This window comes from Emys orbicularis, chromosome 16, assembly GCF_028017835.1.
Source record: "Emys orbicularis isolate rEmyOrb1 chromosome 16, rEmyOrb1.hap1, whole genome shotgun sequence".
Taxonomy (NCBI): domain Eukaryota; kingdom Metazoa; phylum Chordata; order Testudines; family Emydidae; genus Emys; species Emys orbicularis.
The window spans coordinates 12,277,754-12,290,859 of NC_088698.1; the positions used below are offsets into that span (position 1 = coordinate 12,277,754).

Here is a 13,106-nt window from a genome sequence, read left to right on the forward strand (position 1 = left end):
CCGCTGCCCTGAACAGCACTAGCTTCTCCACCATCAGTACTCCTTGGAGGGGAATTGGGGACATAGCCACTAGGAGGTCAGTTCCTGGCAGCATGGAGTCTGGAGCAGACTGCTGTTTACCTGGTGCTCCAGGAAGATCTGGTCATGAGAGAACTTTAATGAGCCAAGAGCCTTGGGATCTAGCTCTTTCCCTTGGCTCCTCAGCCTCTGAAATAATAGTGGCCATGCCCCTGGCTGTTGCACTTCACAAAGGAGTTTATGCAACACCACAAAAGATCTTGGAGGTTTGGTGTTTCCCTGTAATCTGGTCTGAATCATCAAGGGAAGCATGTGGCCCTTAGGTTTATTTAAAATAGAAGTGTGCGGGGTATGAAATGAGCCCCATATAGATTGCAACTTCTTTGTGCATGGGGGGAGTAGACGCTCGCTTAGAGACATGCACACGTTGGAATCAGTTAGTTTAAACTCTCGCTTTTTTTTATTTTCTGATGATGCTGAAACAAATCCAGGCTCCACACTAAGGTTACTTGGAACTTCATGACATCTGAAGGGATAGAACCGGGATCCTCTTTCAGGATCCTCTGCCATGTGAGCTAAAGAGCTCTCCATTAGTTGGTAGCAGTATGCAGCCTAAGACACACAGTTGAGAGGTTTTGATTAAGTCCAGTAGAGGACAGTGATGTACGTGTTCACCCACGCACACAGAAGCCAGCTAGTTAGCTCATTACAATACGAACAACACAATGGAACTGATAAACATGCTAATATACATCGGAAAATGCTGCTTTGGGATCCACACTGATTCTGTTAGCAACAGAGAGAACTGGACCCGATTCTGCTCTCACTTATACTGCCTTTGTGTCAGTGTAATTCCATTGACTTCAGTGGGGTTACTCTTGATGTACATGGATGGAAGTGAGAGCAGCATGGTGCCCAGTATCTCTGGCATGTCCTATGCTTGATCTATGAGCAGAACTTCAGAGAGGTGATAAAGAACTAGCGTGTGGATGAGAGATCTAGAGTGCAGTTCTGAGAGCAGAATTTAGCTCTATATTTGTTTTAATGTGCACAAGTCTGCATAAAACAAATCGCTAACGTTTAAGTAAGAAAAATGAATGTACGATCTACAATAAAATATCTGATGCACAGAATATACAGTATGTAGTATAGCAGAGCTACCATACTTTACAGTATATAGTCCCAAATATGAGTGTATTATATGTCTTATAATGTATAAGGGCACCTTATAACTACTCCCACTGCAGAAGGCAGGTCAGTGGGCTAGTCTGGTGGGTGACATGGGTATGGAAGTAAGCTCTGCTGTCCAACACCTTGGAGAAGCAGAGCTAGTCACAAGTGAGACTTGTTCAGAACACACTTGGATTTGTTAGTGGAATGTTTCCTGGTCCCGGTGGCTGCCTGGAGACTAGATGGAGGGGCTAGTAAAGGGGGCTGGGGTGGCATCCCTAGACTTCCTTAACATTTCCCAGTGGTAGCAACAGTGAATATGCCAACACAGAGAGGTTTCTGGGGGCTTCTGTTGTTTAAAACACCATGCTGTCTAGATCTGCTCTGGGCACGACTAATGAAACAGTGGTTTAAGCACCTGTGCCCAGGGTACACTAATGCTCTGGTAGTTGCTACTACTAGTGGAGCTGCAGTGGGATAGTGCAACCAAAGGACATGTTAAGACCAGTGTTCGAGACACGACAAACGTATTTCTCCATGGACAGACATGGGAAAATGCTGAAGCAACGTTCTCTTTGATACTTCAATACGTCTGCTGCAGTGGGGGGCTCTTCCTCAGCTGCTTCTGTTGGACACCTAGGGTGAAATCCGAGTTCCAGTCAAGTCTGAGGGTATGTCTACACTACGAGGGTAGTTCGATTTCTCTTAAATCGAAAATGTAGAATCGATATTGCAAAGTCGAACGTGTGTGTCCACACTAAGGACAGTAATTCGACTTTGTGAGTCCACACTAACGGGGCAAGCGTCGACATTGGAAGCGGTGCACTGTGGGCAGCTATCCCACAGTTCCCGCAGTCCCCGCTGCCCATTGGAATTCTGGGTCGAGCCGCCAATGCCTTCTGGGTAAAAAAAAAGGGTCGAGGGTGCTTTTGGGTAATTGTCATCATCCGTCCGTCACTACCGCCCTCCTTCCCTCCCTGAAAGCGCCGGCAGGAAATCAGTTCGCGCAATTTTCCGGTCAGTGCCAGCGCGGACGCCACAGCACTGCGAGCATGGATCCCGCTGCGACCATCGCTGCAGTTGTGGCCGTTGTCAACGCCTCGCAGGTTATCATCCACCTTTACCAGAGGCAGATGCAGATAAACCAGGCGAGGAGGCTACGGCACCGCGGTGAGGGCCTGAAGTCTGAGAGTAGCACAGGCCTGTCAGAAAGCACGGGACCCAGCGCCGAGGACATCATGGTGACAATGGGTCATGTGGATGTTGTGGAACGGCGATTCTGGGCCCGTGAAACCAGCACGGAATGGTGGGACCGCATAGTGCTGCAGGTCTGGGATGAATCCCAGTGGCTGCGCAACTTTCACATGCGGAAGGGGACTTTCCTCGAACTGTGTGAGTTGCTGTCCCCTGCCCTGAAGCGAAAGGACACCCGGATGCGGGCAGCCCTGACTGTCCAGAAGCGAGTGGCCATAGCCCTCTGGAAGCTTGCAACGCCGGACAGCTACTGGTCTGTCGCGAACCACTTTGGCGTGGGCAAATCTACCGTGGGGGTTGTTGTGATGCAAGTAGCCAACGCAATCGTTAAGGTACTGCTCTCAAAGGTAGTGACCCTGGGAAACGTGGAGGTCATCATAGATGGCTTCGCCGCGATGGGATTCCCAAACTGCGGTGGGGCTATAGATGGAACTCACATCCCTATCCTGGGACCGGAGCACCAGGCCAGCCAGTACATTAACAGAAAGGGCTACTTTTCAATGGTGCTGCAAGCACTGGTGGACCATCGGGGACGTTTTACAAACATCAACGTCGGATGGCCGGGCAAGGTTCATGACGCTCGCGTGTTCAGGAACTCTGGTCTGTTTAGACGGCTGCAGGAAGGTATTTACTTCCCGGACCACAAAATAAGTCTTGGGGATGTGGAGATGCCTACAGTGATCCTTGGGGACCCAGCATACCCGCTAATGCCCTGGCTCATGAAGCCCTATACTGGCGCCCTGGACACTGAAAAAGAACTGTTCAACTACCGGCTGAGCAAGTGCAGAATGGTGGTGGAGTGTGCTTTTGGCCGTCTCAAGGGGAGATGGAGAAGCTTACTGACTCGCTGTGATCTCAGCGAAACCAATATCCCCATTGTTATAGCAGCTTGCTGTGTGCTCCACAATCTCTGTGAGAGCAAGGGGGAGACCTTTATGGCGGGGTGGGAGGTTGAGGCAAATAGCCTGGCATCTGATTACGCCCAGCCAGACAGCCGGGCGATTAGAAGAGCCCAGCGGGGCGCGCTGTGCATCCGGGAGGCTTTGAAAGCTAGGTTCCACAGTGAGCAGGGTAACCAGTGACTTTTAAGGTTCTGTACAGAGAAGCTGAACCTGCCCCCGTTTCTTTACCCAGTTAATGTTGACTATCCTCTCCAGTTACAGACCCCCTCCACCCCCTTCCAAAAAAATAAAATCAGTTTTATTTTGTTAATGAACACCGTTGTCTTTATTACTGTTTTCGCGGGAATGTTTTAAACCTGGGACGCAGACTGTGGTGGGGAGCGGGTGTAGTGTACTGATGCAAATGATCCTTCTAAACTCCAGGAATGACAGGATTCTCAGTGGCGGACTGGTTGTTTCAACGGAGCCTGCCAGCCCTCCTGAGCGGGACTGCGTGTATGTGGGGGCTATGTGACTTTATGGCAGGGGGAGGAGGGTTACAGAGACCCTGCTGCGTGGCTCTGTGATCCAGGACAAGGACTGCTGCATAAGATCTGTAACTGCCCTCCCCCGCCACAAAGTCACAGAGCAACCCCCCCCCCCACGCACAGAACATGAAAACCACCTCCCAGACTGACCAGGGTAACTAGTCACTGCACTGTGTATGTGCCCTGCTGCTGGACCTGCCCCCGCCTCTGTACCCTGCTAAAGGTGACTGTCCTGTTCAATTACCAAGCCCCTTCCCCCCCTTCAGACAGACTCTCCCACAAAAGAACATGATTGAAACAGTAATGAACAGAAACATATTTTTTATTAACAACCACACATGAAACTGGGGGGTGAAACTTGGACGGGGGCTTGGGTGAGGCGGGCAGGAAAGGACTTTTCAAATTTTGGGGAATGACAGCCTTCTGGTGCTTGAGCAGTCTGCAGGGGTCGAGTGAGAGTTTTCACGGACTCTGCCGCCCCTCCTTCTTTGGACTTTGGGCGAGGGGGGTATGGGACTTGGTGGCGGGGGAGTGCGGTTACTGATAGACTGCAGCGGGGCTCTGTCCTCCTGCCTCCGTTCCTGCAGAACATCAACAAGGCGCCGGAGCGTGTCGTTTGCTCCCTCAGAAGTCCAAGCAGCGTTTGAGTCGCCTGCTGGTCTTCCTGCCGCCACCTCTCCTCACGTTCCATGTGTGTCCGGTGCATTTGGGACAAATTCTCCCTCCAATGGTTCTGTTGTGCTGCCTGGGCTCGGGAGCAGCCCATTAGATCTGAGAACATGTCCTCTCGCGTCTTCTTCTTCCTCCGCCTAATGTGCGCTAGCGTCCGGGACTGTGATGCCAGGCTGGGTTGGGAGACAGTCGCAGATGTGGCTGTGGGAATGAGAAAAAGGTAGTGAATTCCTCCGAAACATAAATGTAGTTGTGAACAAAGAACATAGTCTTTCTCTGTGAACAAGACCATGCACCGCACCTATCACATGCGCACTCAGGACAAGGTCGAATTTTCGGACCTCGCCTTCAGTGCCTGGGGTCTTGCACTGCCGATCTGGGAAGCGGGGCAGGACACCGGAATTTCTGTAGCAGGCAGACATGGTAAGCCGTAGACTTGTGGCTGCTTAAAACTTTAGTAGTACCACTGGCCTCCATTCACATTGAAAGCAATGCCAGTCTCTGCTGCCAGCAATCGGCCAAGCAGGAACTCTGGCCCTGTCCCACCCCCTCGTGGATGTCCCAGGGAAAGATCCCTGTATGCCGCCCCTCTCCCACCTCCACCGCGTGGCTGTAAACCAGCGGTTACAGTTCTGTAAAGGAACTTGCAAGCAGTCCCAATACTAACAGTCCCCTACCTAATTCAAAGCAGGTCATCATGAGCGACATAACAATAATGAGGATCTCGGACAGCGATAAGGAAAGGATGCTTCGGGAAAGCCTGCAAAGACCAGGGCCCTATGCCGCCATGCTGTGCAAGGCAATGATCCCGGAGTACTTGAGGATCTCCTGGCGCGGGAACGTCTCCTACTTCGGAGGACCCAATAAGGCCGCTCTCCCCAGGAACCTGATGAACAGGCTTTCCCATTACCTCCAGGAGAGCTTCCTCGAGATGTCCATGGAGGATTTCAGCTCTATCCCCGGACATATAGACCGGATTTGAATATAGCTGCAGTGGCAGGGACTAAAGAGTGGAGCAGCTTGGGCAGCAGAATCATGCACAACCGGACACTGTTAGATTTTTTTTAAATAGTTGGAACTGAATACTTAAGCGCCCAGGGTAAAGAAATCATGAAGCACACATTGTTCTTATTCTTAATATTCCAGTTTTGTTAAAAATAAATGTTTAGAAGTTTAAAACACTTACTGCTTGATCCTTCCCCTGAATCTGTGTCCGGGTTAAATGCTGGGGAGGGTTGGTAGGGGATCTCTGTAAGGGTGACGAAGAGCTCCTGGCTGTCGGGGAAATCAGCTTGGTAAGCGCTGTCGACTGCCTCGTCCTCCTCATCTCCTTCCTCATCTTCCCCGTCCGCTAACATGTCCGAGGAAGCGGCCGTCGACAATATCCCATCCTCAGAGTCCACGGTCAGTGGTGGGGTAGTGGTGGCGGCCGCACCTAGGATGGAATGCAGTGCCTCGTAGAAACGGGATGTGTGGGGCTGGGATCCGGATCATCCGTTTGCCTCTTTGGTCTTCTGGTAGCCTTGTCTCAGCTCCTTGATTTTCACGCGGCACTGCATTGCATCCCGGCTGTATCCTCTCTCTGCCATGGCTTTAGAGATCTTCTCATAGATCTTTGCGTTCCGTCTTTTGGAGCGCAGCTCGGAAAGCACGGACTCATCGCCCCACACAGAGATCAGATCCAAGACTTCCCGATCAGTCCATGCTGGGGCCCTCTTTCTATTCTGGGATTGCACGGCCATCTCTGCTGGAGAGCTCTGCATCGTTGCCAGTGCTGCTGAGCTCGCCACGATGTCCAAACAGGAAATGAGATTCAAACTGCCCAGACAGGAAAAGGAATTCAAATTTTCCCAGGGCTTTTCCTGTGTGGCTGGTCAGAGCATCCGAGCTCGGACTGCTGTCCAGAGCGTCAACAGAGTGGTGCACTGTGGGATAGCTCCCGGAGCTATTACCGTCGATTTCCATCCACACCAAGCCTAATTCGATATGGCCATGTCGAATTTAGCGCTACTCCCCTCGTTGGGGAGGAGTACAGAAGTCGAATTTAAGAGACCTCTATGTCGAACTAAATAGCCTCGTGGTGTGGACGGGTGCAGGGTTAATTCGATGTAACGGCGCTAAATTCGACATAAATGCCTAGTGTAGACCAGGCCAAAGACAAAACTACCATTGACTTCAGTAAGGCCGGGACTTCACCCCTGGAGTTCCAACTGTAAAATGCCAGACAAATAGAAAGAATGAGGCCAGGAGTGCCTGCACTGGCCACCGTTTTACTCACTGCAGCCAGAGACGTGGCCTTGGAAAGTGCTGGTGACAGGACCAGAGGCTAATTCAGCTGTTCTTCCCTTGGTTACAGGCCCTGATAATTGTATTTGCTCTTGGCTGGTTGTTTGTACCCATCTACATCAGGGCTGGGGTAAGTACAAACACTAGGTTATGCCTTTTATTGTTCCCAGTTTTAATCTTTCTTTTTCAGCCTGCTGTGTTTGTGGGTCTAGCATCATCACAGAACCATTCTCAGTGGGAGGAGAGACCTGAATGTGACAGGGACTCGATACAAGTTGTTTCTGTATGTATTTAAACAAGGAGGTCTCTGTGGCTTTGAGATCCTGACATGAGGAGCATTTGACAGTGTCTTTCTGTGCTTCTTGGAGGCCATCTACGTTTCTAGTGCATTTATCAGTGTGGTATCTGAATGGAAGAGCCTCTGCCCCATATGGTAGTTGTCTTTTGCTCATAGTGTGAATTCTTCTCCCTCTCCCTCTGCAGGTGGTGACGATGCCAGAGTATCTCAAGAAGCGCTTTGGTGGCCGACGGATTCAGATGTATCTGTCAGTCCTTTCTCTGCTCCTCTATATTTTCACCAAGATCTCAGTGAGTTAAATTTTTCTAGTTCCTCTATTCTAAGTGAAGTTCCTATCTGTATTATTATTTTATGCTCCCATAAAATCTCTCTACACGTGTAGTTCACTTCTCTCATTTGTTGCCTGGACTCTATTTAGGTAGGTAAAAATCTGTTTCCATGTTGTCACTCTTCCATCTAGCAGTGCTGACCATCCAAATCAGCTCTACAGCTCTGTGTGTCTGTGCTTGTTGGATTGTACCAGGGGACTCTTTCTCTAGATGGTGGTTATGATTTAGCTTTCTTTTTCCGGGATTTTGTTTCCATGTGTGCTCCCCTCTGGAACAGGTCAGGCTGGCTGGAGCTTTGTACTATATACTGTATGCGCCGTCTCAGGCGTCAGTGACAGAAACTGAAGAGAAGGTCCCAAACTATCAGAATTTTAGTACCCGGTTCTCTGCCTTTGTCCCCCAAGGGCAACAATTGCTGCTGCTTACCCAGGAACATTCACCCACCCCATTTTCAGCATTTTGTTTTAGAGCCTTCTTTCTAAAGTCCCCCATTCTGACTCCTGGGCCAAATTCTCCTGCCCCAGAGTATGAGTAACTCTCTTTGGCTCTAGTGGGAGAAAAGGGGTCTTGGGCTTTCAAGGAATGGGTTTTTGTTCCCACTTTCCCACACATCCTTCCACCTGTATTCTCAGCTGAACTTGCAACCTGTTAGTACTAATGAAGCCAAAGCGAGAAAAGAGAGGAAGGCAGGTGGGGAGAAGAGAGATGGGGTTAGAAAATAAAGGAGTGGGAAAGTGCAAGGAGAGGAAGGGAAGGAAGAGGAAAGAGCCTGTCTGTGGATCAGTTTGAGCTATGAAGTGTGGCTAACAAGGACATTGCAGTAGCGAAGGAAGTTGTGATTTTCTGCCTCCTTTTGAAATCATGTTTCCAGCCAAGTCCACAGGTCAGGCAGACCTGGCTCTGTTGTTTTCCTGCAGTTGCCATGGAAGGTTACTCTTTGCTCTCTGCATAGGAGCTGAGTGATAATAGTCCAATGTAACCTAAAAGAGCTGGCCTTTTGCTCTCTTTCTCACACTCTTACAATAATTGATTCTTACCAAGGTTACAAATTAAATAGGCTGGGTCTGTGGCAAACCCCCAAGTTGGCTTTTGGGCGTTTTCATTTCTGTAGCATTTATTTCTGTGAGGAGCTGTCAACATAACTGTTGTGTTTTATATGTAGCTGTAATTGGAAATGTTGCATCCATGTAATTGGGCATGGTTTTGTGAGCACATAGGTCTAGGGCTCCAAGCATCCCTTGCCTATGAAGCTGTTGGCTTTATTTTGTAAAGCTTTATGGGACTTATGTTAAGAGAAGATGATCAAGAATTACTAGTAGGTAGATTTTTATATTGCTTATAGATAAGGCTAAGTTTTTGTCAGGGATATTTTTAGTAAAAGTCAGGGACAGATCATGGGCAATAAACAAAAATTCATGGCAGCCCGTGACCTGTCCCTGACTTTCACTAAAAATATCCCTGACAAAAGGGGTAGGCGGGTTCAGCACCCACTGCTGCTGGGGTTCCCGGGTCCCCCACCTCTGCGGTGGGCGGGAGCTCAGGGGTCTCCCTGCCTGTGGGGCTGGGCTGCTGCAGGGTCCCCTCGCCCCCAGGGCAGCTGGGAACTGCAGGGTCCCCCAGCCGGTGGCCATGGCTGGGCAGTTGCAGGGGGTTCCTGCCCACCTCCACTGGGCAGCTACGGGGTCCCGCCACCGCTGGGCACCTGCAGGTCCCTCCCTCTCCCCCCCGCCGCGGCTGGGACGCAGCAGGGTCCGCCAGCTGCCCAGCCAGCAGGCAACGGGGGCTCCCCGCAGCTGTCCAGCTGTGGCAGGGGGACCCTGCAGTTGCTCAGCCATGACAGGCAGCAGGGACTCTCTGCAGCTGCTCAGCTGGGGCATCTGGGCATCTGCAGGGTCCCTCCACCAGGGCGGGGGCTGGGAGCTGGGGGGGAGGGGCTCGCTGGGAACTCCAGCCCCGGGGCAGAAAATGTCACGGAGGTCAATGGAAGTCAGGGATTCCATGACTTCCGTGATCTCCGTGACATAATCGTAGCCTTACTTATAGCGTGAAAATACGGTTGTGTGTGACCTAGTTTCATAACCTATTTTTAAAGTTGTTTTTTATTCCTGTGATTCTCTAATGAAGTTGTAACTGAAATGAAAAGAAAGGGCTTATACAATGGAAATGTACGAGGAGCCATGATTCACATTGTGATATTAACATATGATTGGACGATGTATAAGACATTCCAAACCACAAAGGACAAAATGAAATGACTGGTTAAAAACATGTTGTTAAGCAGGTTAAAACTGAAATGTAGGGTATGATGGAATATGACATTTGTCTTTGATTGGATAATCATAGTTACAAAACTAAACACTGTGAAGAAAGAACCAAGAAGAAATAACAGATAGAATTGTAAAATAAATTGGACCAGTGGAGCTGACAGACACTGGACCCTGGATTAGTGAGTTTCCTCTCTGTATTGTGCTGATTAATCCTAGATGTCTAATCTTTGATTAACAAACCAACGTATCTTATTATTTGATGTCTCATTTAATTAATGATCAAACACAAGCCATTATTACAATTTGGAACCCCAGATATTGCACATCAGTTGTAGTATCAGTTTGGGCCAGTTAAGGCAGGGTTGTGGCCTAATTATCCTGAGGTCCCTTCCAACCCTGTGATTCTATGAAAGCAGTGGCAGTGCACAAATTTTAACTCTAACTGCTTACAGGCCTAAGTGCATCTTGAAACACACCCAGTATGCCTGTCAGCAGGGCACCTTCTGGGGGCAGGAGATTAATTAATTAATAAGATATAATACATTACTGATAACGAAACACTATAATACATTAATAAGATATAATACATTACTGATAACGAAACTGCAACACGTCACAGCACTGGAGCATAAAGAAAGAAATATCAGCTGACAGGTCACTACTTCTTTATAAAGGACTCCATATTTCAGAACATGGGGGTGGTTCACTTGCGTTAGATACAATTTATATAGCTGACCCCTGGATTTATGTGTGTGAGAGATATTTCCAGACTGAAATGGACTGGAAAGGTAAAGATTAAGACATAAAAGTTACAGCCATGGACTATCTACTGATGGCATGTATGGCTCAGTTGTAAAGTTTAGAAGATGAGGGAACAGAATAAGAAATTGAAACATCAGATGGAAAAGCAACCTTAATATGTCCCTAGTTCATACCTTGGAAAAGCCTAAAAAGGAAGTGCAAACATGAGAGGGAGGAGGTGAGGGAGAGAAAAGAGAGAAGCAGGGGTTACTGTGGCAGGCAGAGGACCTTAAAAGTGCCTACAGAGTGGTTGAAGAACAGCTCACCACAGCATATCAAGGCACTCTGGTTGATCCTAATAAGTGTAAGCCAGAACAAGAGGGTCCACAAGAATAGCTTTGGGTATTAAGAGGGCAAACGGCAGCAGCTGGTCTTGGGGGTTACCCCTCTGAACCTCCTTATCTGGGCCTGCCTGAGGAGGATGACTGGGAAGTTTATTACCAGGAATATGATTTGGAATGTGATGGCTCAGGGTTGCACAACTTTTGGGAAAGCCCTAAGTTAGCGTTGTTTGTGGCAGCTGGTGGAGGTAAGAAAAAGAAGGGACAGAAAACAGGTTCTCCGGGAGGAAGGCTAATATCAGGGCTGCTACCTGCTACCACCAGAAGACCTGGAAGAGCAGGGTCTTGTCAGGGGAATTTGGGTACCAGTTCAGAGGAAAGCTTAGATGAGAAGGAAAGTTCAGATGGAGAGGGAAATACACCTAATGTCCCCTGACCAATATAGAAGCATTAATCTTTGTAGACCAGCTTATTGGAATATGAACACAGTTGATTTCATCATTCTGCTTGCTAGGAGGGTTAAAATAACAGGCAGGGTTGTATCATCTTAATCAGGGAGATTTTAATTAATGTGTTACAAATGACTGTTGATAAAGATGCCTAGAATGCTCTCCCCAAAGTCTATAGATTAGGGAGAATGGTGTTTAACAACACTGTGAATATTCTCCAGCCGGGACTAACTGGAATAACACCCGTAACAATATTAATCAGTCTCTGGGAGAGCATCCCATGAACTACCATGAGTGGTTATCCTCTGTATGGGAATTAAATAGGGTTGTTCATAATTGGCAGACCGACACCCTGTATGCAAATCTTTTAATTAATAATTCTGTTTTGGGAATTTAGAATTTGGGGGAGTTGGTAGCTTCCAAGGGGGCTGGCTTTTGATGAAGTTCTCAGTTTAATGATCAAAGCACATCAGGGCATTGTGGCTGCCAAGGCTGAAGCTGAAATAAAGTGCAAGGTCACTATGACACCCAGTGCAGTTCATATTTGTATCTTCGCAGTATCGCTTTTACATGTGATTGTTGGGGTTTTGCCCAATGTGCAATATTCTATGTTCCATAGTTTCTCTGCTGCAGAGGTTCCCTTCCTTTTTTGGGCACAGTTCCTCCCCTGTGTGATGCACTAGCAATGGGCTCCCCTTTTTCCATGTTCCCTTGCAGAATTTGCTGCCGTCTCTCCTTTTTCTTGCCCATTTTCTGCCTCTTTTCTCTTTTGTTTCTGTTGTGTGTATTTTTTGTCGTCGTCCCCCCCATCTGGTTTTGTGGCTCTGTTCCACTGCTCCCTAGGAAACTCCATGCTGTCAGGGTTGACTCCATGGGGCTCCCATAACCAAGATGAATTCTGCAGTAGCAGAATAGAGAAGCTTAAATCAGTCAGCTGCTGCATGAGCCTACAGTGCTGTGTGAGCTGTTGCCATGGTAGCTTTCAGGTAGCTGAAAACAGGGCCGGCTCTGGCTTTTTTGCCGCCCCAGGCAAAAAAGCCTCCCCCCGCCCCACGGCGGGGAGTGCAGCAGGGGAGGGCGCCGAGCCCGGCCGCGGCCCCGCTCTCCCCGGCCGGCCGGAGCGCCGGGGGAGGGCGGCAAGCCCGCCGCGGCTCCGCTCTCCCCGGCCAGCCGGAGCGCTGGGGGGAGGGCAGCGAGCCCAGTCGCGGCCCCGCTCTTGGGCCGGAGCGCCGCCCCCCTCCAGGTGCCGCCCCAAGCACATGCTTGGTAGACTGGTGCCTGGAGCCGGCCCTGGCTGAAAACCACTAGTGCTTCTTCCATTGCTGTCACCAGTGGAGCTGTACCCATGGTAGAAATGGTGGGCAATTTTAAGAAAATCATCTAGGCAAGGCATTGGTGACCAGTAACTGATTAAATTAAGACTAGGTATCTGGGGAAACAAGTACCTGGATGCTCCCCCATAATCTGAAGGAATTTAAAACCTTCTGAATGCGTTGCAAGTGTTCCTTTGAATTCTTTAGCTGTAATGGTAGTTGTAAAAGGACACTCCTATCATGAATAGTTTTGCCATGTGCTTCCTGAATGATGTGTGCATAGCTCTGGAGTGATTTTTTTGCATGGAGAAGGTTTAGTACGTTCAGAGATATGATAACGTTTTAATTGTATCCATAACAAGGAAACATTAGCAGTAAATAATGTAACTGGGGGGCAGAAGAGGTGAACTTGGAAGGTGATTCAGCAAATCCAAGGAGTTTACGTATTGCTCAGGATGTTAAATAATTAACTATGTTTCCTTGCGGGATCGTTTTATGACCAGTAATATTTGTAGCCATGCAAACTAAGCTAATACTAA

At 48.8% G+C, this 13,106-nt stretch overlaps 1 protein-coding gene across 4 annotated transcripts in view; it reads left to right on the plus strand.

The window, feature by feature from the left end:
* The window catches only part of LOC135890595 (sodium/glucose cotransporter 1-like), a 52,910-nt gene that overhangs the window by 13,500 nt on the left and 26,304 nt on the right, over window positions 1-13,106 (plus strand). For all 4 annotated transcript variants that reach the window (XM_065418008.1, XM_065418007.1, XM_065418009.1 and 1 more), the window contains exons 4-5: window positions 6,900-6,959; window positions 7,313-7,417. In XM_065418008.1, the coding sequence (XP_065274080.1) occupies window positions 6,900-6,959; window positions 7,313-7,417 (165 nt within the window). The remainder of the gene's footprint in view (window positions 1-6,899; window positions 6,960-7,312; window positions 7,418-13,106) is intronic.